This window comes from Semicossyphus pulcher, unplaced genomic scaffold (genome assembly GCF_022749685.1).
Source record: "Semicossyphus pulcher isolate SPU_LCO1_2020_fin unplaced genomic scaffold, fSemPul1.0.p SCAF_14, whole genome shotgun sequence".
NCBI lineage: Eukaryota > Metazoa > Chordata > Actinopteri > Labriformes > Labridae > Semicossyphus > Semicossyphus pulcher.
The window spans coordinates 30,374,545-30,398,797 of record NW_027211648.1 but is presented as its reverse complement, the minus strand read 5'-3'; the positions used below and the strand labels follow the sequence as shown (position 1 = coordinate 30,398,797).

General features: G+C 44.3%; 1 protein-coding gene across 1 annotated transcript; it reads right to left on the bottom strand.

The window, feature by feature from the left end:
* Positions 1-1,107: 1,107 nt before the first annotated feature.
* Positions 1,108-23,853, bottom strand: dicer1 (dicer 1, ribonuclease type III). Its single transcript, XM_069661828.1, has 30 exons — positions 23,742-23,853; positions 20,587-20,634; positions 20,263-20,373; positions 19,977-20,177; positions 19,666-19,828; positions 19,407-19,537; positions 19,046-19,180; positions 18,789-18,949; positions 18,508-18,676; positions 17,238-17,710; positions 16,918-17,050; positions 16,598-16,840; positions 16,343-16,497; positions 16,117-16,249; positions 15,180-15,255; positions 14,920-15,059; positions 14,642-14,821; positions 14,325-14,538; positions 14,088-14,241; positions 13,828-14,010; positions 13,008-13,113; positions 12,687-12,862; positions 11,823-12,564; positions 11,411-11,563; positions 8,833-9,474; positions 8,244-8,496; positions 5,879-6,147; positions 3,740-3,902; positions 3,546-3,621; positions 1,108-3,284 (listed from the first exon to the last, which is right to left on the bottom strand). The coding sequence occupies exons 4-30, from the start codon at positions 20,088-20,090 to the stop codon at positions 3,119-3,121; spliced, it is 5,703 nt and encodes a 1,900-aa protein (XP_069517929.1). The 5' UTR covers positions 20,091-20,177; positions 20,263-20,373; positions 20,587-20,634; positions 23,742-23,853; the 3' UTR covers positions 1,108-3,118.
* Positions 23,854-24,253: the final 400 nt, after the last annotated feature.

The following is a 24,253-nucleotide window of genomic DNA, read 5'->3' as shown; positions in this document are numbered from 1 at the left end:
AGAGATCTGAGAGTTGCTCAGATGTTGGCAGGCGACAAAATTTAAGATCAGTTGCAGCAAAGAGCAGATTTACACGTGTGCTTTTCTTTGACGTAAACCTACGAAACAAAATGTGAAGTTGCAGCTCTTGCACTAAAGTTCATGAAGCATGTTTTGAACTTTCCAGGTGGGAGTTGAATCTGAATTAATTTACTAAGTGAATCTCACTCCAGTCTTTGCTGACACTGATCTCCCACAGAGAAGGCACCAGGTTTAGTTTGTTTCGATGGATGTTCGATACAGATTACTGCTGACTCAGTGATCAGAGATCTAGAGATTAGAGTGCACCGTCTTTGAGGTAGAAGCACCTGTGGGCGGGATGACACGTCTTTTAATTATATTTCAGATACTAAAACATTTTAGAAACCACACAGGTGTTTGTCCCTTCTAACCATTAAAGGTGAATTCCAGCATTCTTAAACCTGGGTCCAATATTTACCTCTTTGGGGTCTGAAGGACTAACAGGTTTGAAACGTTTCAGCATTGCTTTAACTGACAGTAATCCTAAAATACATCCACTAAAAGTTCTTGTTGTTTCCACTGACAGGCTCAGATTGTTATTCTAAGTGTGTGACAACATGACAGAAAGGATCCCTACAGAGAGAGACCTTTTTGTTACAGAGGAAGAGGATCTTTTTAAATCCAGAAACAGTCCTTACATCGCTCTCTTCAGAGACACCAAACTCCATTTACAAAAAAAGTAATTTTACGTTAAAAGAACAGAGTTGTTGGTCTACTGCTGCCTTGATTTGTGCATTTTTTTGTGTTATTGTGTGTCGCACAGATATTGTGCTGAATCAGAACGAACAATTTAACATACCAAAGTCACACAATAATGCACACAAACTAAACCTCCAGGGGGAGGTAGACCAGCACCTGCTGTGTGTAAAATCACTGTTTTTATGAATGGAGTCTGGTGTGTTTGCAGAGAGCGATGTAACGTCTGTGTGTGGTTAAAACAATCATCTTCCTCTGTAACTAAAAGGTCTATCTCTGTAGGGATCCTTTCTGTCATGTTGTCACACACTTAGAATAACAATCTGAGCCTGTCAGTGGAAACAACAAGAACTTTTAGTGGACGACCTTTGATTGGGTACGTTTGCACAAAGGATTACTTTGCAGCCTGTTTCACTGCTGAAGCAACCTACTGGAGTAATTCCAAAATCGTGTGTACTTAGTCATTTAGACCCCTAAATATGTAGAAAAAGGGCCCAGAGTTAAAAAAAATACCTGAATAACCCTTTAACTGTTTAAAAGAAATGCACATTTTTCCTTCCACCTCTGTTTTGTAGTGAGTGTCAGAGAGTTTCCCAGAGTGCAACATGATTACGTCTACGGCACGAACCCATCTGATCCATTAGTCCTGTTTTTTAACCCAGATTCTCCACTGATGAAATTAAAAGGTAATGTATGAGGAAAAAAACAGTTATGCTTATATGCAGAGAATAGACTTCCTGCCCCCCCCCCTCCCCAAAAAAGTGTCAACCTCAAGTATGGGAGGGGGAAAAACGACAACGCAGCGCTCCTCTCCAGCTTGATGGCTGACGAACGGGACAACCAAATCAAACAGATTTCCAAAAATTAAAATAAAAAAAGGTCAAATAAAGAGGTATTATAGTTACAGTGCAAAAAAGATGAGAAATTCAAGCTTAATACAAAAACATAGCACCAAACAAAAAGAAAAAAAAATAAAGACAAGAAAATGCATGCAATTAACTGAGGTATTCACGTGAAAAAAGGGCTTACTGATGAGAAAAAAAAAAGACATTAAGCGAGAAGCAAATTTGTGGGAACAGAAACCACAAAAAAAGGCTGGTATCCTTGTCCCTAGGAATCGACTTCAACCTCATAGTGTCACATCTGTTATAGCTTTGGTAGGTTCGGGATGTGAGGAACACTAGTGTGTTGAAATAAATTGGCCTTTTTCACAAAGACTGAATATTTGAAAAGATTCTGCGTGTCCATATTTTATCCAATTAGTAGAAAAGTCTGCAGCATATATTGAACGTGTGATATGTCTTTCTCTTATATATCAAAACTGGATGATTCGCTCCTCTGAAAGACAATTTAGTGCGCAAGAATTTACGTCCATCCACTCTTGGTATCAAAACATGTTAAACCGAATCATCAAGATAATGCCATAAACATCTCGTCTCGCTCGCACACACTCCTTAGATAGTATATCCATAGATTTAAACATTTAAAGAAGCCATCCAGTTGTCATGGTTTACACATAAGCTACAAGAACATGCAACCTCAAGTGCGGTTAAAAACTAGTTTAAATTACAGTAACTGGGAATGTTGAAATTCCTATCCTCTCTGCAGGATATGAGGGTGAGCCTTAGCGTCTAAGGCCGAGAATATCATTCATGTATTTTATTCTTTTTATATATATTTATATACTTTGCTACGTATATGATTTTGGTGTCAATGTGACCACACAATTCTCAAAGTAACAGACCCTAATGGAATAAGTGCAAAAATGATTAAGAATACCATTTCAAGACAGATTTCAGACAGAGGTGCCACCAGCTCTTCTGCTCCAGTGGTATCTGTTAGCCACGTCTGCCGTTAGCGTTTTAAAAACCGCTTTAAAACTGACTGGCACTAGTGCACAGGCTGAGGAGTTTAGCGTTTTTTGTTTTTTTTTCTTCCTACATACTTTGATTTACACCTTTGATTGAACTATGTACAATCTAATACTACACAATAAGCATAAGCCTCGTCTCACCGACATGGAGGTTAACCAAAAGAATCAAAAACAGTGAGGAGTAGACATTGCGACCTGACCTTTTTTTTTTTTTTTTAAACACTTTGCTAAACGTTAATAAAGCACTCATGTGATTACACAAAGCAGAGAGGGAAAGTAAAGATTGTGTTTGCGCAAAAAAAAGGGGATAAAAAAGAAAAAAGGTACAAGATCTGATGTGAAATCTGTTGTGAGATCAGTCTGCTTCTTCTGCTGCGTCTCCACACAGTGTTCCCTGGCTGAAGGTGCAGGGCTAGCATCGCGCTGTGTTGGGAAGCCGACGTTGCTTACTCTCCGCTAGCGACAATAGCTTAGGTGCTAATGCTGAGCTCAGTTGTTTTGGACCTGAGGTTGATTGGCTTTGAGGCTGCGCAGAGCTCGACGCGCCGCCGCTGACTTGGCGATCCGGTAGCTGCGGCCAACTCCTTTGAACTTGCCCTTACCGACGACCTCCACCGTCACCCGGACCTTCCCGTCGTACGTCCTCTCTGCAGGGCTGCACACACGGGAACGAGACAAGAGTTTCAGATTAAAAGAAATAATTGCACTTATTCCTAACGACCCGTTACACACATAATGCAAACCTAAAACTTCCTTAATATTCACCTGATGACTCGAAACGTTCAGTATAAAGTAAGGCTGCATGATAACAGCTACAATAATACATAGATGACACAATTGAGCGGGGTCAGGTCTTTCAACTTTACATGTCTACAATGAATATAGTGCAGTATCTGTGTATGTGCTGCTCTCCTACCTGAACTTGGCAGTTTCTGGTTCCATCTCGAGCAGCTCCCTCACAGGAGAGCGTGGCACATTGGCAGAAAATTTCTCTACAAGCGGAGGAGAGATGGAGGATGTGAGGGTGGGATAAAAGTGGCATCATAAACATCCTTCAGTTCCTCAACATGTCAACAAACAAACAAACAATAAATAAAGATTCTTCCTCACCTATGAGCGGCCTCATCATTGGATAATACACCTGCCACACCGTCTCCAGTGACATCCTGCTGTCCATGTAAATCGCTCCGGCTAGAGACTCAAAGATGTCGCCCATGGCCTTCGGGACCTCGATGTCCTCCTCCTTCTCCTCGTCTTCCTCAGAGCGACGCAGCTGGAAACAAAAACACACACACAAATGTAAACTGACAAAAATCTGTTTGAAGTTTAAGTGATGAGCAGGTTAAAAATATATGTTTCTAAATGTTGATCTTTAATCATGACAGACTTCTGATTTCAGCAGACTTTATCATTGAACAATATTAAACGTCTTCAGCATATTTGAGACAAATTTAAAAGGAAATACAAATTTACAGTGAAAATAATCAGGTTACAACATTACAACACATTTTACACATTTTCTTATTTTATAGCAGGGCTGCAAGAAAAATGATTTTGGACAAACAGCGACTCTGACATCTGCATGAATAAGTAGAAGTAGAGAGCGACACGTTTCTTTATAAGATAAATAGACTTGTCGGCTGCAGATGCATCACTCGTACAGTACGTCTTCTTTTTCTAACGATGTTTACATTTATGTTTAATCAGCTTGATCAGCTCGCTGACTCTAACTTTTAGAAACAACTGCTCACATCTCCTACTTCCTGTCGGCACACCTCATGCCATGTGTGCCGATTTATTTTGACGCGCAATTAATGCATGTGTTCTATTATCATGACCCTCCGCCCGCCCCGTAGTTTGAGAAACCAGGAAGCGATGCAGAGCGTAACGTTGTGGATAGCAAGCAGAAACAAACGTCTGTGAGCAGAAAAGGATAAAGAAAAGTTTCTGTTAAATGTCAAGTTCAGCCTCAGAGCTCTGCTCGATGCTTCTCTGGACAGGACAAAAGTTATCTGGATTTACTGTCGAACGTCGAGTCTTAAACACCACTCACTGGCCGAGCACACAGCTGATGCAGAGAGACCCAGGTTGTGAAAAATGTCTTTAAGTGATTAAACTTTGAGTGAAACGATGTTATTTTTATCTCCTGCTGCAGACTCAACGACTTATTACTGAGGAATGTTACAGTCAGGTCAACATGCCGTCTGTTGCTGCTTGTTCTGCTTTCGCTTTGTTATGCTTTCTGAGCGTGCAGCACCTTTGAGGTTATTCTGTAGAATATTCTGGACAGTTTTTATCATTGTTTTGGAACGTTGCAGTAATAATAAACATACATTTGCATAAAGGAAACATATTTGTCCATTCCCATGTTGATAAGAGGATTAAACACTTAAAAAATATCTCTTTAAAAGGTACATTTACAACAGGTAGAAAATGTGCGATTACTTTGCGGTTAATCACGAGTTGACGATGGACAACCATGTGATTAGTCTTGATTATTATATTATAATATAATATTTTAATCGATTGACAGCCCTAATTTTATTATAAAATGATTTATACTGTGACAATGGATTTCAACCACAGTCCTCACACCTCGCCTCCAACAAGAGAAGAGCATAACTAGGTTTTATGTCTGGTGATAAAGCACCAGATTTATATCTGGCTGTTACTTGTACACACTCAGTGAGTCTGGCTTTAAATGCATGGTTTAAATTACAAAGGGGGGGGGGGGGGGGTGTTCACGCAAAAACAACATGTGAATTTGCTTTTTTAAACCTTTTAAAAAAAGTACCAAACATGTCGAGGAACTAACGGGAGTCACTGACTCACAGGAACAGTTTAAAGTACGCTTCATTAGCAGCTTCATCATGTTGTTGTTCTTATTTGGTCAACAGTGAGCAGTGGAGTGGGACCAGATCGCTGCAGCACATTTCTTTATTTCTTTCAGCTGTTGTTTCTTCAGGATGCTGGTGTACGAGCCTGTTGTGCCGTAGGCCTGTAAGTACCTCTCCAGCAGAACGAGAGGAGATCTGGTGCCCAGATAGACATTACCAGGCAAATTAAATCCAACTGCATTTTCTCCTCAGTCCTGAAAATCTTTGGAATATGAAACAGACTCATAGAAGCTGACAGCCTTGTTTTTCAGGCAGATCGTTCTGAATGCTGACTTTAATTTGCGCTACAGATTCGGTTTCTTCCTGCAGGGTTTTGTTGTTTAGCTGCGTCTCTGGAACAAACAGCACTCACCTCAGAGTCCATGCCCTGCATCTCGTTCTTCTCCAGCTGAAACTGCACAAAGTCGTCGATGACGTGGAACAGCTCGGGCGAGATCGCCTTGAAGTACTTGTGGTAGTCGTACTTGACGGCCAGGGAGGCAAAGATGGTGTTGTTGACGAGAGCTGAGCGCAGGTCCGTCAGCACGCCGGGGGAGTGCTGCCGCGGGTCTTCATAAAGGTGCTTTGTTATGAGGTAGTCTAGAATTGCATCACCAAGAAACTCCAGCCGCTGGTAACAATCTGAGGGGAGAGGACAACAAACAGCTGTCAGATGTGCTGGTGGAGTAAGAATCTGCAGAGCACAATCATGCAGTAACTAACAGAGGATTGCATGACTTAGCTTGCGTCCACACTAATACGTATTCATTTGGAAATGCTCATTAGTACTCAAAGTAGTTTAAGTGGACAGAAACACGACTCCAACTGTTGCTCATACTGTTGTGTTGAATGTGTAATCTGTTCGATAACTTGATGAACTTCAATAATTTATCTGCACTGACAGATTAATCTGCCGTGCACCAAAGTACTCCAGCTTTAAATGTTGATACTTTAAACTCTAGAGAACCGTGTGTCTCAGAGCCAGGAGGGGTTCAGCATTAGTAAGAGGGTCAAATGAAATGAAAGACAAAAGAAGTCTGAAGAAATTATTTCTATTTTTTATGCACACGTCTTTGACTCCCATTTTAACAAATGTCAAACTTGCAGCTCAAAACCTGCAGCTAACCTTTGACCTTTCATTTATAAAACGAGGTACATTTTTCAGTCATGTTTTTATAAACCAAGGAGCATCTCAAAAATGAGGTCTTTTGTTGCTTTGCCTGATCCCGAGAAGATCATACACGCTTTACTTTAAACTCTGTAAGTAGGGATGGGTATTAAGAGTCGGTATTGTTTGGTACCGGTACGTGATCGGTCAGTACCAAAAGTACCGATAAGCTTATGGACAAACGGTGCTCCTATCTGTGTTTAACTTGAACATTCAGTCCTATTTAATGTCATTTAGATTCAATTGTTCTTTTTTAAAGGCGACATATTTTAGCTCTGCAATCAGTTTTCTATTATTCTAACGCGTTTTTGAATCACGTTAGTAAAGTTTGTTTTGTTTTATTTATATTTTAATCTAATTATTTTTCGAAGCCTCTCCTTCCTCCTGAAACGAACGAGTCGTTTTGCCATTCAAAGGTCAGACCTTAGCCACGATTGGCTGACAGTATTTGTAGTGGCTGCGTAGCCCCTCCCCCTCGCGGAGCAGCCACACTGCACTGTCACTCCAAAGTTGTAGAAAACATGGCTGCTCTAGGGTCTGTTATTCGGCCTTATACATACGAGCCAGAATCTCCAGCAGGTATCAGAATGGTAAGTTGAAATCGTGACAACTTGACTACAAGCTCGGGCAAGAAGGCAGCCTGAGGTGAACGACGGTGAATGACGATTGGTCGATTTCAGCGAAAGCAAGGTTCCACACCAAACCTTTTTAAAAATGTAATTCTGGAGAAAACTGGAAAAACACAGAATTATGCAGTTTTCACTTCTTCACTGTGAACAATAAACACCCAAAATGTGAAACCCATGCACAATATGAGAACATCCATTCAAAAGGTATGGCCCCTTTAAGGTAGCTGCCATCCGTCCCTTAGTGATGACGAAGCCGCCGGTGTCAGGCGGCGACGTTGCATCGTTGTGGTCTCATGCTAGAGAGAGTCTAGCAGGTGTACACGGCGGACAGAGCAGAGTGTTCCATAGTTTGGGCTCACTCTACCAAATGTAACTGTTTTTTTATGTAAAAATGTAGTAAACTGTCTATAAATCTGAAGCAGTGCAGCATGTTTGACTGCTTTAGCATAGCAGCTAATGCTAACACCATTGCTAGCGTTGCTGCTAGTACATCCACAGTGCAGCCTCTGAGTCCTGGTGCCTCCCATAGCAACACTGCAGATGGGATTAGCCAAACCAAATATGCAGTTAAAACACATGGTTCTTATAAATAACCTGTAGTTATTCAGTCACTGTTGTTAGCCAGCTAGCTTCTGTTATTAGCACTTCTAAGTTATGTTTCGATTTAATCCATGGACAGCGTCAGTCAAGCAGCATCCCAGCTTCATCTGCAGTAACGTTAGCAGAAGTCAGACACCAAGTTAAACTCATCCTCCACCGCTAACGAGGAACAAACTGCAGGATGTCACAGAGCTGTCGCCGTGGTTACTGTAAAATATTTAGGTACGCAAGTAACTGATAGCTCGCCTTAGTGTGAATTTTAAGTTGCTAAATAAACATTCATCAGTATCAGCCAAGTATCATCTCAGGAAAGAGTATTGTACTGGGCGGGGCAGTCTGACCTGTGATGGTGTTGTAATGGTAGGAGGCGTGGGTGAAGGCCTGCAGCAGGTAAGCCTTGTTCTGAAAGGTGTAGTTAATCTTCCTTTCAAAGTTCTCGAAGCCGGAGATGAGGTGGTTGAGGGTCCGCTCTGCGTCCGGATGGTCCAGCAGGCAGCGGGGCGGGATCTTCAGCCAGCCGTAGCACAGGTCGATGGCTGTGTGACGGCTCTGCACCACCGCTCCTGTCAGGGTCCCTCTCTCCAACGGCAACACCTGGAGTCAGCAAAAACAACTATTAACAACTCTGGAAAACCCGGCTTACTTTGGAAAAGCACCCTGCACGCACTCTGTGGCCCTCATCACAACACATGATCACAACTTCTGATGTTCTGGCTTCAAACATATTGCCTGGCTCTAACGGGGGGCAAGAGCTTACTGTCCAGGGCTCAGCTCTGAAAATCTCTGAACACAACCAGCTCACTTACAAAACAACAGCATACGTAGGCCTACATTGGACTGGAGTGGTTCTACTACAATCGGTGCTTTAACAGCAAGGTATGCAGAATCGTGCAGCACTGTCACAGATCAGTGTAAGATGTGTGGGCTCACCTTGAGGCCCAGCGAGCAGAGGAACATCTGGGCGGCTCTCTCCCCACAGCTGGTCAGGTAGCAGCCCAGCAGAGCCTCCACACAGTCAGCGATGCTCTTGTCGGCGATGCACTGCTCCGTATGCAGGTCGTACGAGATGGACTGCTTGCCGAGCTCGGCGCCGCAGTTCTCCTCCGACGGGTTCCAGAAACCGACCACGAAGTCGTCCTCCTCCCCGGCCTTACTGGGGTCCAGGTAACACATGGCGTCCCACGAGCTGTAGTCAAACTCCTCAGCTGAGGGTCCGCTGGGCGCCGGCTCAGAGGGGTAGTGGGCAGTGGTGGGGTGGAGGGGCTTCTTTGGAGGCTTCCACTCGTACGGAGACTCCATGGCGGGGGAGGAGGCGGAGGCCGGGGTGAGGGAGGGAGGGAAGCCGCTCAGAGAGATCTTCTTTCCAAACGCACCTGATCCCAACAGCATGTTGTCGATGAACTTGATGTGCTCCTTGTAGTACTCCAGGTCGTCCTCCATGTTGACGTCATCCTTGGGCTCCTCCTTCAGCATCAGATCAGCTTCCTCGTCCACCTCCTCACCCTCCTCCTCCTCCTCGTCCTCATCGAAGTCGTTTCCAGAGCGCCCGTTGGAAAGAAGCTCCTCTTTGGCCTGACGATAGAGACAAACAGGAAGGAGAGGAGAGTTAAAGAAACTGAAATTAAATCAGGAAGATTAAGAATTGATTCAATTTTTGGGGTATTTAAATGTCTAAATTAAAATGATGAGGAGTTCTGACATGAGTTTCCTCGTGTGTGGCTTCAATGATGAGTAAAACTCAAGTCTCTTTGAGTCATGGCTTTGGTTTGGCTGCTTGTCCTCACACACAACAGAGACACTGTGTTTGAGTTGTGGTCAGGAACAACAGTTCTTATAATAAAAAATGAACCTGTAAAACAAAAGCTGTGCGCACGAGCTTTCATGTTTGTAGCAACAAAGACATTAACAGCTAATCATGGCCTACAATTGTTGCAGTTACACAAGACATCCCTCTGTGGTCTGCTCCGAGTCTGCACACAAACACACATCTGAACCAAAATAACTGCAGCAGTCGGGTCTTTAAAGAACATTTTTATAGCCTGATCGGACAATAAAACAGGCCCGTCACAGATGTTACAATGCTTGGGGTGATTTAGAAATGGTGTCATAGTTTGTCCAGCAGAGGGCGCTCTGACTCCACAGTTTATAAGCCTCTCACTTTTGTCTGCAGCACACGAGCATCACAGCGACGCAGACTCCGATACGCAGCAGAATATTTGTACAATGTATAATAAAGTTAAATATTGTGTTTTGTTTAAGAAAGCTGTAGCCGTCTGAGCGCATTTGCAGAGTTGTATTGGTACAAACTGGGGAGCAATCAATGTGTTAAAGGTCTTTATTCAGCCGACCGCCACGTCAAGAAGCTGTAGATTCTTTCCCTCTTAAATTAGCATCTTTATATTTATGTCATACATGGGGGACTTCTTTCTTTACTAGGGTGTCTAATTGTAAATAAGTTTACTACTGTAAAAATTATATTATTAACTATTTCGGTTTCATGACCTTCTGTCAAATAAATGTATTTCCTGCAAGTTGGACAGTTTGCCGCAGTTTACTTGCAATATTTGTCACACATACAATATATGGAAATAGAGAGGGGGGGTTTGCCAAATACTTATTTTGCAAACCAACACCTTAAACTAAAGTGAAATGATTGATTAATCAATCAGTTAACGTACATTAAATGATCCTGCTACACTCTTGATAACTTTGATCTTATTGTTTAAAGCACTGACGGCTCTTCTGTTTTCTAATGTTGTAAACTGGATGTTTTGGAGGAAACGTGGCATCAGAGAAAACAGTGATGTTGGCAATGAAGATAAAATCTTCCATGACTGTAAATAATGTTCATTATAATCTCATGGCTTCTAACTGTTCTTAAATATTGCCCGATTGCTCCCACTGATGGTTTAAACTGTACAACACAGTCTGGACCAGATGATGAACGTTTATCATCATAGCACCCAACACAGTTACAGAGGTGCTGTAAACTTGAGCCTGTGGCAGAGGTATATTAGATTGTTCACGCATACATTTCACTGTGAAAACATCTTTCTATATCTTTCATATTTCTTTGAAACTTTTGTTCAAGCTAAATTTTTTGGTTAAAGTCCAACAGAAATATTTTATGAGTCTAATGTTAGTGTAGCAGAATTACATATATTTTTCTGTTATCATTTATATTATAGTTAGAAGCAAAGCTTCGAGTCAAATCCTGCGGGCCATAAAATAGAAATACAACAATCGTGTGGCTGCCAGACACGGTGGAAGCCTGCCCTCTAGTGGCCAGAAAACAAAACAACACTGACAGCACACACGGCAGAATACATGGATGAACTAAATAACAAAAGGATTTTACTAAAAACAATTACTGTCTAAATCCTAAATCCAGCTGTTACAGAAAGTTCCTGTTAGCTCATATTTGAATCCAAAACCATGACACAGTTGAGATTGAGAACCACACACACACACACACACACACACATAAGCTTGAGGTCCACTAACTGACCTCCTCTGAGTCCAGTTTGTCCGTGCTGCTCTTGTCCTGGTTGACCACGTATCCAGGAGGCAGCCAGTTCACAGGGGGGTCGAAGATGGACACCACCATCCTGCTGGGGAGACCCTTCTTCTTCCCCAGACGGTACAGGTTACAGTTGCTCACCTGGATATGGACACACCACAGAAGAAGTTAGTCAGGCTTCAGAAACTATTGTTTGTTTTATATGTATGCAAAATCTGGGGTGAGATGAGTGTTTAAGGATCTGGGCAGCTGTGCAGCGACACTCAGTCACACAGCAATACATTTAACCCTTTATTTTACAGAGCCCACAGTTTACTAGTTATTATATTTAAATAGTTATAGAAGCAATAAAATGTCTTGAAATTCAGATATGATGCCCAATCATTGTCCACCGTCTCACCTTCTTGCTCCTCATGTAGCTGAGTCGTCCCTCGTGAGCGTCGGGGTAGGTGCAGAACAGGTACGTGGTGATGGCGTGCTTGAGGAAAGAGTCTCCGAGCATTTCCAGCCTCTCCAGGTTGAAGCCGTCGCTGGCGTTGGATAGGGTCAGGGCCTGCAGGATGAGGCCCGGGTTTGGCCCCAGGCTTTTGGGGGAGTCCCCTGCCTCGGCTCTGTGCTGGGGGACAGCGGGGAGGTCAGGAGAAGGTGCTGTGGGAGCGTGGGGACCCGTGGCTGCCCGGCTGCAGACTGAGGTAGCTTTATTTTTGTGGTCTGAGGTCCTCCCTGCTGTACATTCATCACTGGGCTGCGGAGGACTGGAGCTGGGCTTCTTCACGCTGGGAGAGGGCTGCACAGAAACTGAGGTAGTGGTTTGTATTGATTCAGAGCCCTGCAGCCCGGGGGGGTCGGGCTGCGAGCGTTGGCAATTGTCATGTTGGAGAAGGTGCTCGTCTTGGTGGCCGTCGTCGTCACAGTCGGCGACCGGGGCAGTGCCATTTGTTAGGTTCCTCGTGCAGCGGGCCTCTCCGGGCTTCAAGGGCGAAGAGTGGTGACTGCTGGGGTGAGTGAGGGGCTCGGGGTCAGGGGTTACAGTCTCTAGGTGCGTACAGTGACCCTCACCATCCTCATCGCAGGACTCTGAGCAGGTGATGAAGGTTTTGCTGTCGATGGATCTCTTCCAGCCGAAGTCCAGGTTTGGATACCTGCCATGAAGAATAATGTTGATAAGATCTTGTCACTGGTTACAATCGAGGAATATGTGGCACGAGAAAGTCTTGACTCATCAGATAAAACTCATATGTTGTGTATTGTGTGTAACAGTGACCTGAAGTCAGGGGGGAGGTTCTGGGCTCCCACTCCAGCTTCACTGGCTGTCTGGGCTCTGAGCTCCTCGGCTGTCAGGAGGCAGTGGAGGCGGTAGAGGATGCTGGGCAGACACACAGCTTTCCTCCACAGGGAGGCCGGGATCGGGTGGATGGCACACAGCTCTGGGACCAGGATCTGAAACAAACAACACACGCTGTCAGACTGGGACTGTACAGGGTGTGTCTGAGGGGGTGTAGCTGAAACTCATTTCTCTAGTGAAGTTAAGACTCACACAGCTGTAGATGAGAGTACATGGAAATCAATAAAAAGCAGCAGTTACCTGTTTGTTCTGCAGACTCTCCCACTTGGCCTTCCGCTTCTCTGCACTGCTGAGCGGCAGGGCTTTGCCCTTCTGGTTCAGGTGCCGAGGGGTCAGCAGGTTCAGTCTGAGGGCACAAGATACTCAACGTTACACCTGTGCTAACAGAGTGACTTTACAGTATTGTTTTACAAGCACAGATTCTGCAGGTTTCAGCTACATTTCAGAGTATGCTCAACTATATGTCAGGCTAAGCTGGTGGCTTTTAGGGCGACTTTAGGGCCTGTTTTTGTGCCGGCAGCGCTCCCCAAATTTCAGCGCTTACTGTTGTACAGCAGCACTTCCTCTTCTGTTATAAATCACTCTGTGTTTAATATTTGCTTTAATTCAACAAAATTATACAAAGACATGTAAAAACAATAGCAGGAATCGCGTCCTGACGTTAGCAGCAGCTCTGGACATTAAACCCTCGAAAAAACAGAAGGATTAGCTTCTCCTCCGTCATTGTTGTTGACAAAGCTGATATTGGAAGCCCTGCCCCTTCTTGATTCTGATTGGTCAGTGAGAGAGAAGTGACACTGACGTGTTCCAAAAGTTGAACTATATTCAACTGAGCGCAAACAAAAACAGGCACAAAAAACACCGTATGCTTCTTTAACCCATCAAAGTCTTTATACTCAAGGTTCCTAACATTGTGTCACACAAAGTGTTGTGTGTCTAGTGTGCGTTCTCGTTGGCTCACGTTGGCTCGTCACTTCCTAGGTAAGCTTACAAAACCATCAGACCCCCTGACAGGAAGTGGACAGCTATGTTTAAATGTCCTGATGCTGGTGCTGCTGACCTGGAGGAGGTGTGGTCCACGTCCAGGAGAGGCTGGTTCAGGTTGGACAGGTCCAGGTTGTACTTGGTTTTGTAGTACTCAGCAAACGTCTCGTACTCCGGTGAGGGAAACTTGCTGAGCGGCGTCAGGTCGGTGTAGACGTCAGCAACGTAGAAGCGATGAGGCTGGTCGAAGTTCCGATACCTGAGAGAGAAAAGGGAAGTCGTTATTTAACCCAGATTGGATGTATCCCCAGACACAAGCTCTGGCAGTGAACTCACCTTGGAATGATGACAGCATCCTGGTAGTCCTCGAGCTTGAAGGTGAAGGGGTTCTGCTTGGTGTACTGAGTGGTAGGAATGCCAGTGCGGGCCTCAGACTTCTCGATGTCCTCCATGAACTTAAAGTCCATGTCCAGAGTGTTGGTGTCCCCAACTGAAGAGAGCCAATAAACTAATAAGCATCTGCACACATCTGGGAGAGTTATCCACCAAGCCTGACAGAGCGACTCTACTCACCAACATTCAGAGGTAGAACGCAGTACGCCGAGTCAGCCAGCGTGGGCTTGAACTCCAGTGCAGGTTTCTCCAGGCGGAGGATGTGGGAGAAGATGTACTGGTGCAGGCGGGTGATGAGGTCGAGCTGGGCGGTGGTGAGAGAGAAGTCGGACTTCTGCAGCTCGATGGAGATCGTCACCTCACCCGAGCGAGTGTACACGGGGAAATGTGGGATCTGGACAGAAGGAAAGCATCAGTTAGCATCCGTAAAAATAGAAGACCAATGGAGCTTTAAGTGGAAACATGAGACAGTATAAGAAGGATTTAAGACGACGTACTCGAGGTATGGGTTTGGCAGTCAGGATCCCGAAGCACCTGGTGGTGTCCTCAGGTGGGTAGAGCTTCCTCCTGCGGAAGTTGAGCTCATCGGGGAGAGGGGTGGTGAGGACCATCCCGATCACATATAGGTAGTATGTCTGCTCAGGTACAGCATAACTGTCCCGCAGACACTCTGGTATCTGCAGAGGACAAAGAGAGAGAGGAGGAAAATAATCGATTTTGTCGTCAGTGAACTCAAACTGTAAAGGACGAGACTCAAACAGAAAGACTTTCTCACGGCTTTAGGGTAGCACTGCCTCCTCTTGGTTGAGCCGGGCCGGCCTGGTACGCTGGTCTCCTCCTCGTCATGGAGGTCCAGCTCCTCCTCGTACTTCACCGTCTCCTTCCCCACCGGCATCAGGTGGTCATCGAGCTCACCTGGTGGGAAGAGAGAGCAACACGAAGAAGTTGAAATAAAAGCAGGAAAAAGTTACGTAAAGCCAGACAGTGAATATTTGTCAAATGATGCAGCTGCAAAAATCTCAGTTGTTATTTTACCTATCTTGTGGAGTTTCTCACAGCATAGTAGTGCAACCGCTTTCTCTGCCAGTCTGGCACAGTTCATGATCGGACCCTGTGAAGACAGACGAATAAAATGAATGAACCCGAGAAGTGAAACAGGATTCTCACTGCACCTCTGGAGGGAGGATGATTCCTGTCCTCATGACATATCAGTGCCAAACACTCGAACACGCCTGGCAAGTACAGAAAAACATTCTGTGGCGATATCTGCTGCACGATACTTTGTTCACGTCTACTGTCCACACTTTTACTTTAAATCATTTTAGTTTTAGTGTCACAGACAGAAACAAAGACTTCTATCACATATTGTTTATCTCGTGAAATCTATTTTTAAATGAAAGTGTTGATAAATGAAAAGGTTCTGTGGTTTAGGCCTGAGCATGTGTAGTGAGCTTAAAGGCCTGTGTCCACTAACTGCATTTTTGCCACAACCTAAATTTCAGAGGGCTTCTCACCGGCTTGCTGTTGCTAGGTTACGGAAGTTATCTGGCGGCACTCTCACTTCCCTTGGAGGTGAAATGTTACACAGAAAACAGAAACAATGAAAGGAATCGCATCCTGGCGTTAGCAGCAGCTCTACATCTGGAAATAGTCCCCTCAAAAGAACGAAAGGATGAGCTTCTCCTCCGCCATTGTTGTTGACAAAGTTGAAAGCGATGGACTGCATTGGTTTTGTTTAGAAAACTCCTAATTAGACCTAGACCGCCAGGTCCACCATTGTTTCTAAAAGCTCTACTTCCAATGACCCAAAATGCAATGTGTAATGTAAAAGCACGTGTAATATTATTCCTGTGCACATGTAGACGAAGCTTAAGAGTTGAAATGTTGGGGAAAGTTTTGAACATTCATTGCACACTAGTTTTCTTGGTGTCACAATCACCTAAACCATTAAGACGTAGATGTTCTTCCTGACCTTTATAGGAACTCTCAGAGGGGAGTTGATCGGCAGGTAGAGTGTGGACTGGAAGCGTCCGTCCTGCGTCTCCTTACTTCTACACTTGGGTGCTAAGTGGGTGAACGGGTCACTGGGCAGCCGAGCACAATACCTGAAAAATAGAGCGAGAGCACACTATGAAAAGCTGCTCTAAAGAATAATGTTGGTTATTTTCTTTATGAGCTTTGCAGACACGTCACCCGACCTGTTGATGTGTCCGATGGCTGTGTTGATGGTGACCCGCGGACCTCCATCCTCAGATCGAAGCACGTATGGTGGGAGGATGTTGTCGTCATCCAACACCTGCTCCACCTCAAACTCACTCACCTCCACCGACTTAGAGCACTTGTTCCTTAAGATCTAACATCAAAGTTACATCAACGTTACTACCTATATCTCTGTTATTATAAATATTAATAAGTACAACCTACATCAAACAATACAAAGGCAAAGAGGTCACCTTCTCGATGGCCTTGTAGGTGGTGAGATCGTCCTCGAAGGCTTTGGTCCTCTCACTGTCGGCCAGCATGATGTAGTTAGAGACGGGGGCTCGGGCTCGGCCTTTGGACTGGACGTAGGACCTGTACTCTGTGGGCAGGTCGAACCGCACCACCAGGTTACACTTTGGGATATCCACACCTTCCTCCACGATGCTGGTGGCGATCAGCAGGTTAGTTTCATGAGCGCGGAACTTGCGGAGAACCTGTGAGACGAAAAGAAGAGGTTCAGGCCTGCGTCTGATCAGAGTCTCACATACGCACATGATTTCTGTCTGTTTACCTCCTCTTGTTTCCTGAACTCCACCTCCATCTGTTTGTTCCTCGGCTGGTTCTTGCCAATGCTGTGGCCGGTGATGAAGTTGCTGCTGATGTAAGCCAGCTCCGGGTCCTGCTTCCCCGCCTCTTTGATGAGCCTGACAAACAAACACAACCAAGGAAAGTGAATTATAATAGACTAGATGTAGATTCACAGAGGACATCAGAGTTCTTGATGAGCTCCACATTAAAGTCCACCAACAACCATATTTAAAAGAATAATAAATACAAAATGTTGATTATTTCTAGTAGACAAATGTAGCTATACAGATAACAGAGCCGTACCGGTTGAGGACGACGGCGGTGTATCGCCTCTCCACAAAGATGATCCCACACAGGATGTTGGTGAACGGTGAGGGGAAGTTTGCCTCCGGCCTCTCTTTGGCTTCCACCTCCTCATCCTCGTCTTCGTCCTCAGAGTCGCTCCAGGATACGTAGTTGTCCTGGTTGCGATTGTTGTACCACTCGACGCTTTCAAACTGCTGCCGCTCGAAGGGCTTGTACTCGTGCAGGATCTCCAGCAGCCGGAGGACTTTGGGGGTGACGAACTTGAGGTCCAGCGAGGCGGGGGAGAAGTGCTCCTCGCAGAGAGCGTGCACTTTGCGCAGGATGGTGTCGGTGAAGAGCAGAAACTTGCGGCTGAGCTCCTCCTGCTCGTGTTTTATGTACTTCTGGAGCTCGCGCACCATGATGCCAGCTGCCTTATCTGCACACCAGGGACCCAGAACCTGCAGCACGGCACGGCAGTCACTCAGGACCTGGAGAGAACAGAGGCAGTGTGCACAGCAGGTTTAAAAGAGCAATTTACTGAAAGCAGCTGCATGCTGCTGCCAGAATCAGGGATGATGAGAGCAGACTGGAAAGTGAAAAATTAGCGAACAAAGAAAAAAGAAAGATATTTTGGAAATTGCATTTTGCAATCTTCCTTTCCACCTCTGAAAAGCCTTCAATCAAAATCCCTTAATATAGTAAATTACTAAAAATTGTTCGTTCATGTGGCCACAGCATCAACGAGCACCGGGTCGAGGTTACACTGATAACAGAAATACACTCAGACACCTCGTGTAACGGAGCGCCTGCCTCGATCATCCCGCCGGCATGATCTGTGACGGCAGCAGCGTCGCGTGCTTGTTTACAGTTTACAGGCAGGTGACACACAGTCTGCTGCACAGCGTTCATTTCACTCTGAACTAATGTGATGTCAGACAGACCTTCGTTGAGATATGTAGTGAAAAAGGAGAGACTGGCGCGTTTTCGTTTTGCACCAAGCAGCACTAAAGTAGCAGCTCTACATGTTTCACTTAATTTGCGTCACATCGCACGTCCTGCGATGTGACGATTGCATATGCACACATCGAATAATATAAGTCATGCAGCCTTAGTTTTGCATCAACAAAAACATGATACTAACAGTTATTGATCTTTCTATTCATCGACGTTCCATCTGCTGATACTGAGGGGTACTCAGCAAGTATGCACAGAGCGGACATTTAGATAGAGAACTCATTTATTAATTAAACAACTACAAAGATAAAATACTCTACATCTTACTCACCTGTTTGGAGATGAATGTGGGGTCTCGGTCCTCTCTGGCAACAGGTATGTTGCAGTCGTTCAGGAAGTGCAGAGCTTCATCGAGCTCCTCCTGCAGACGGGACGAGAGGCCGCTCTTATCCACGTAGGGACCACAGTCCAGAACCACCTCTCTGGGCTGAGAGGCGTACCTGCAATGTAAACACGGTACATGTTACTGCTTCAGTCGGTTTTGTTAACATGATTTTTAAACCTTATTTTCCTTCTCTGTTTGAATGAACTGTCAGTATCGGCTCGTCGTACCTGTCCAGGACCACGAGGTCAGTGGCAGTTTCAGCATTGCTCTTCAGGATCGTCTCCAGATTCTGGATCTTGTGCTCCAGATCTGACGGGTCACACTTTCCGTTCAGAATAGAAGCTGTGAGACCGAGGATACGAGAACTACCTGAGCAGCCCTCAAACAGCTGCAGACACACAGAGGACACACAGGTCACACATGAATCACTCAGGACACCGTTCACCTGCAGAAAACTGTTTTTACTTTGCCTCCACGGTCTCACCTTCATGATGTCACAGTAGGGGTGGTCTGTGATGGCCAGGTGACAATCATCGAAAACCACCAAGTTGATTTTAGACAACTGTAAGATTTTATTCCTCAGAACGTGCAGGAATATGTGGCAAGTCATGACCAGCACCTGTATGAGAGAAAGTGGAGAACAAGAGAGAAGAGACGATGTTATTCAGTCCGACTAACACTGCTCAGGCCACTGGAAACACAAACAGCCTTCTAGCTATATAATCAGGGCTCTTACACCGAGGCCACACTGCTCGCCTGAAACGCAGCTGAACAGTCACAGCATGAAGGTAGTGTGATCTTATTAGGACAGATACAGTGAGAGGCAATGAGAGGGATCAGCACACCTGATTCTCGATTATCTCCTGACTCCACTGTTGGTCAGTCCATGCTGAGGTCTCCTCCAGATCAGTGTACTCTCCCACCTGGAGGTCTGAGTGAGTCCGGACTGCAGCTGCCTGCTGAACCACAGACAGAGCTGGACGACGAAGACCAGAGAGAAACTCAAATTAAATCACGTCTTGCATTTGAATTTTAACAAACAGGATGGGTGTCGTTTGATGATGAAGTTGGAGTTCTGCAGCACATGAGAAGCTCTGCAGGTACCTGAGTTCACCAGAAAAACAGTCCTCTTCGCATTTTCTTGGTAACTTCCACGGATTTGGTGGGAGAGCTCTTTTGTTAGAAGTACTGCAATAAAGGTCTTCCCTGAGCCAGTATTCAAGCAGACGATAGTATTATGTTCAAGAGCTGCTTCAAGAAGTTCTACCTGCGGAGGGAGGGTCAGTTCACGGACAATGAGCTGATGGAAAACAAAACCTAAAGATCATCTAATAAATATTGTTTGTCTCTGATAAACGACGGAACAGGCTGCACATTATACACCAGAAATTAAGCAGCTGGTAAGACATGATCACCTGATATTTCCTAGGTGTATAGATGTTATCGTGGATCGCCTCCTGCTGCCACGGCAGACCAAAGAAAGGCCCCATGGGTGAAGTGGCAGGGGTGACAAGCTGTAGGCCTGCCATGCTTCAAAAGAGGTGGAGGTGAGGGGACTGGGCTCCTCCAGTCGTCCACTTTATCTCATTTCATCATCCTCCTCTTTCACAAGTTCACTGGCAGAGGAGAAGAGGACACTGGTTTAATGTGGTGGAGACGACAGACACAGCAGCAACAGTAAGCTTACTAAAGGATACTTACAGGTAAGAAGTGAGACTTTCTGGATGTGCAGTCAACACTTAATCTGGGCTTCATCATAAAATATATCTGAATCAACGCCTGATGCTTCCCCTCATTTAGATGGAAACACACCTGAGAAACAAGAGAGTGCATTGTTATTATCTATAGGACAGACTCACAGAGGAGAAACATGTTTATATAAAAGTGAAGTTAATTACATGAAAGTATTTTCTGGCTGTAGAAAGCAGTGACTGAATGTTGATTTAAGCTTCTGAGTTACTTAGAAATGCGACAAATGTCCAGGAAGCATTCACAACACTGTCACTCAAAAGTGAAACCTCTCACCTCTTCACAAACGGAAAGTGGCAGGGATTGTTAGCAGGTCCTCCAAATCTGTAAAAACAAAAGCACAGGTGAGATGAGGAGGTGAGGTCCTGCTGGGCGCCAGATGCTGACACGGGTACATTTAGGCAGACAGAAGACAGGTCCATCATCTCTACAGTGAGAAAAGCTTTCAACGCATTTTTGACACAGCTGACCACACGACCACACGACCCGACAGTGAAGACTGTTTCACCATAGCTATAATAAATCCTAGTATTCATATTGTCGCAGCATGGCAACAGATCTATTCAGTAATGGATTTGCTCACACCTGCTAGTGATTAAGACGCATCAGGATGACATCATGAGTCAGATGAATATCGGCAACCTCAATCTCAGATCAATAGTATTCAACATTCAGGGAACAAAGTCAGAACAGAAGTTCAAGCTCATCAATCAGTTCACCAACACCCGAATTTCCTCTCTGCGGATCAATAAAGGATTATCTTATCTTGTCTTATCAGTTCCAGAGGAGTACCGTCTTGAGCTCTATGCATGGGGATGTACATTGTTGGAACATATGCTGTTGTGAGCGTCTACTTAATAGAAAGCAGCACAATGGAAAGTACTGTGCAAGGTACCATATACAGCTGGTAACATTTTTTGGCAAGTACTCGGATGTTAACATTGTATAACTAAATATAACAGGGACGCACAATATTGGATTTTTTGCCGATATTTTCCAACCCTTTTTGCCTGTTTTGATACACAAACATAAACATACATACATTTGGCACATGTTTTTTTTCAACCCAATTACCTACCTAAAGTCTTACCTGTAGTGGAATTGATAACATGCCTACTCTCATTGTAGTGGCCCACTGGCAGACGCAGAAATAACATAATACAGTGCTTTTTAAAATGTACCCATTCACCGGGCAACATAAGAAAACTACTTAAACTTAGGTTATGTAGCAAAGCCACATTTATTTGTATGTAACATTTTCTTTTCTTTCTTTAGGGAATCATCGAGCATTTAGGCAGAATTAAAGCGGAAAATATCGGCAGAAAAATGACATATCAAGCGATAATCTGCAGATCCAGATAACGTGCCGATAAAATCGTGCATCGCTAGAATATAAGCATGACGCACCCTTTTACGTCCTCCGACTCACAGACGTAAACAGGTAAAACATGAGACTCACGCAGGCTGATATAAATGTATAGATGCTCAGTAAGTTATTTGAGTCCAATATAAAAAAGTTTTCTTTTTGTGGTTAGAACAAATCCATATCTGTCATTTAAACACCAGTGGCACACTTTACAAATCTCTTATTAGCTGCATACTGTATGCCAACAAGAATCATATAGCACAGTGGTATATGAAAATCGAACATGAGTGACATACTGTTTATAGGTGTGATGGGATAGTAGGACAGCACCAGCATAACCACAATCAACAGTGACATACCAGTAAGAATCAGCATATTCCAATGACACGGGGAAAACCATCCACCAACTTTTAATCTGTGTCAATTTAAAAATACCCTCCCCTGATAAGACACCAGAACTTTTCGACCCATTTCCGGCCCATCCAGTGGAGGCAGATGGCTGTTCAACACGTGTCTGGTTCTGCTCGAGGTTTCTGCCTGTTAAAAGGAAGTTTGTCCTTGCCACTGAGCCAAATGTTGCTAAGTGCAACTCATGATGGATTCATGTTGGGTCTCTCTCTAAATTACATTTAAAAATATATATATTTTTAAAGTACGGCCTTGACCTGCTCTTTTTGTAAAGTGTCTTGAGATAACTTTGGCTGTGATTTGGCGCTATACAAATAAAACTTGATTGATTGAACTTCTGTTCAATATTTTTTCTCCTTAACTGTATGCATACAGAACGTGTTAATGTGACTGTGCTGCACACAGAAACAGTTACAGAAATGTTCAGCTAGAAGTAAACAGACTGCCAAAGCAACAGAAAAAAACTTCCACGTCCTTTTCAAACTTGACAACATCATATTAAACACAAGTGCGGGTCTGAAGAGGACCTCGCTCAGCTTTTTATTACTGTTTCACACTTATGAGCTCATACTGACATGCCAACACATCTGCCATTGTCCCACAGTCCTGCTGCCTCACAGAGAAGAGAAAGTGTCTGGCAGCAGCTCTGTGAAGCCCGGCATGTGTGCAGAACACAATGTTCAGAGCTTTAGCCACAATGATTCATTTTCACTGCATCATATCCAATAGTTAGAGTCATTAACTCTTTGACCTCGGGGCACTGTGACATTCAACGACTTTACTCTACAGCAGCCAGTTCGTAACACGCCGCCGCCTGTTATTTACACACCATTATTAGCTTCCTTAGCAAGTACAAGCCTTTAGCTGGCCATGATGTTAAAATTACTGGCAGAGACCATGCTGACTGAGTAACATTAGCTAGTTAGCAACTTAGCAGCTCAGTCCTGCCAGACATTTATTGGCATCCATTCAACATCATTTACAGTATCTTAACATTAAAGCAATTGTATCAAATGTTTGGAGATGCTCGATTGATATTATATTATTAGCAACAAAGCCTCACAAGGTCCTTGGCCTCATTATCAGTGTCAAAGTATGAACCGTGACGTTAGCTCAATAAACTACTGAATGCCAACCATATGACAAATTAGCTTATTTACGTTCCGTTAGCTCAGCTGATACTACGTTAGAAGGAATCTAGGGTGCACATGAGGGAGCTTAACAATTCATCAGGAAGCTTTTTAACTGCTTCAATAGCATTAAACACACTCACAAAACAGCCTCTCGCAGCGTTCAACGGGGTAACTTCACCTGTTAGCCTGGCTAGCTAAACGGATCGCGCTTGCCAGGGACCAGGTACTGACCAGGATAATTGTGCGGCTAGCTGTTTGTATTGATCAGTGTGCTTGTCTGACCCCCACTGAGTGATTCATAGAGCAAAACATACACATGGCCTCACACAAAATATACAGCGTGCAATGCTACACAACGTCTAGACAGACACCATGCACCATCACCATGTCAGCCAGCCTGCTTGCTAGCTAAATTAGCCAATAGCTTGCTAGTTGGGTTAGCCAATAGCTAGCAAGGCCAACATATTCAACAGAATAATGATATTCCAGTAAAATGAGTCGTGTAATTCGGTAAATAATCTCACCTGTTGTGTTTTTCTCAATTTACCGTGTCGCCTAAAAAGACTTGTAATCATTCGTTGGATAGCCTCGCTGCCATTCACTGTTGCTGTCTAGATTTGGTGGCTACTCGTCCACGGTGGGACCACTTCCTTTCCGCTGGGCCTCTGCTACGCAAAAACAGTAACGTAAACTGCGTAACTGTCAGCCGCGCTCTGGTACGTCATTCCACCAAAGTGAGCGTGAATCCCTCTTCTTCGTCAATAGCATATAGTTGAAAGTGTGGGGGTCTGCACAGCTCCACTGTCGTTGCCTTCATATTTAGGAAGACAAGAGCAGTTTATTATGGAGGAAAGTTTTTTTGTTTTTTTTTGTACCGTATAAGAAAAAAAGAAAGAAAAAATCCCGTCTAAGATATTCACTTTGGGGCACAAACACTTAGATATAGAAAAATAAGAAATAGAAAGTAGAAAAATAAGAAATAGACATTGAAATAAAATGTATTTCAAAAACAAATTCATAGAAATTACAAGTTAAA

Coding starts and splice junctions, on each gene's coding strand:
- dicer1 (XM_069661828.1), bottom strand. CDS start 20,090: ATGGCAGGCCTACAGCTTGTCACCCCTGCCACTTCACCCATGGGGCCT. Junction 18,677..18,788: donor GACCTCGTGGTCCTGGACAG/GTACGACGAGCC, acceptor TTTACATTGCAG/GTACGCCTCTCAGCCCAGAG. Junction 17,711..18,507: donor CCACATTCATCTCCAAACAG/GTGAGTAAGATG, acceptor TGTTCTCTCCAG/GTCCTGAGTGACTGCCGTGC.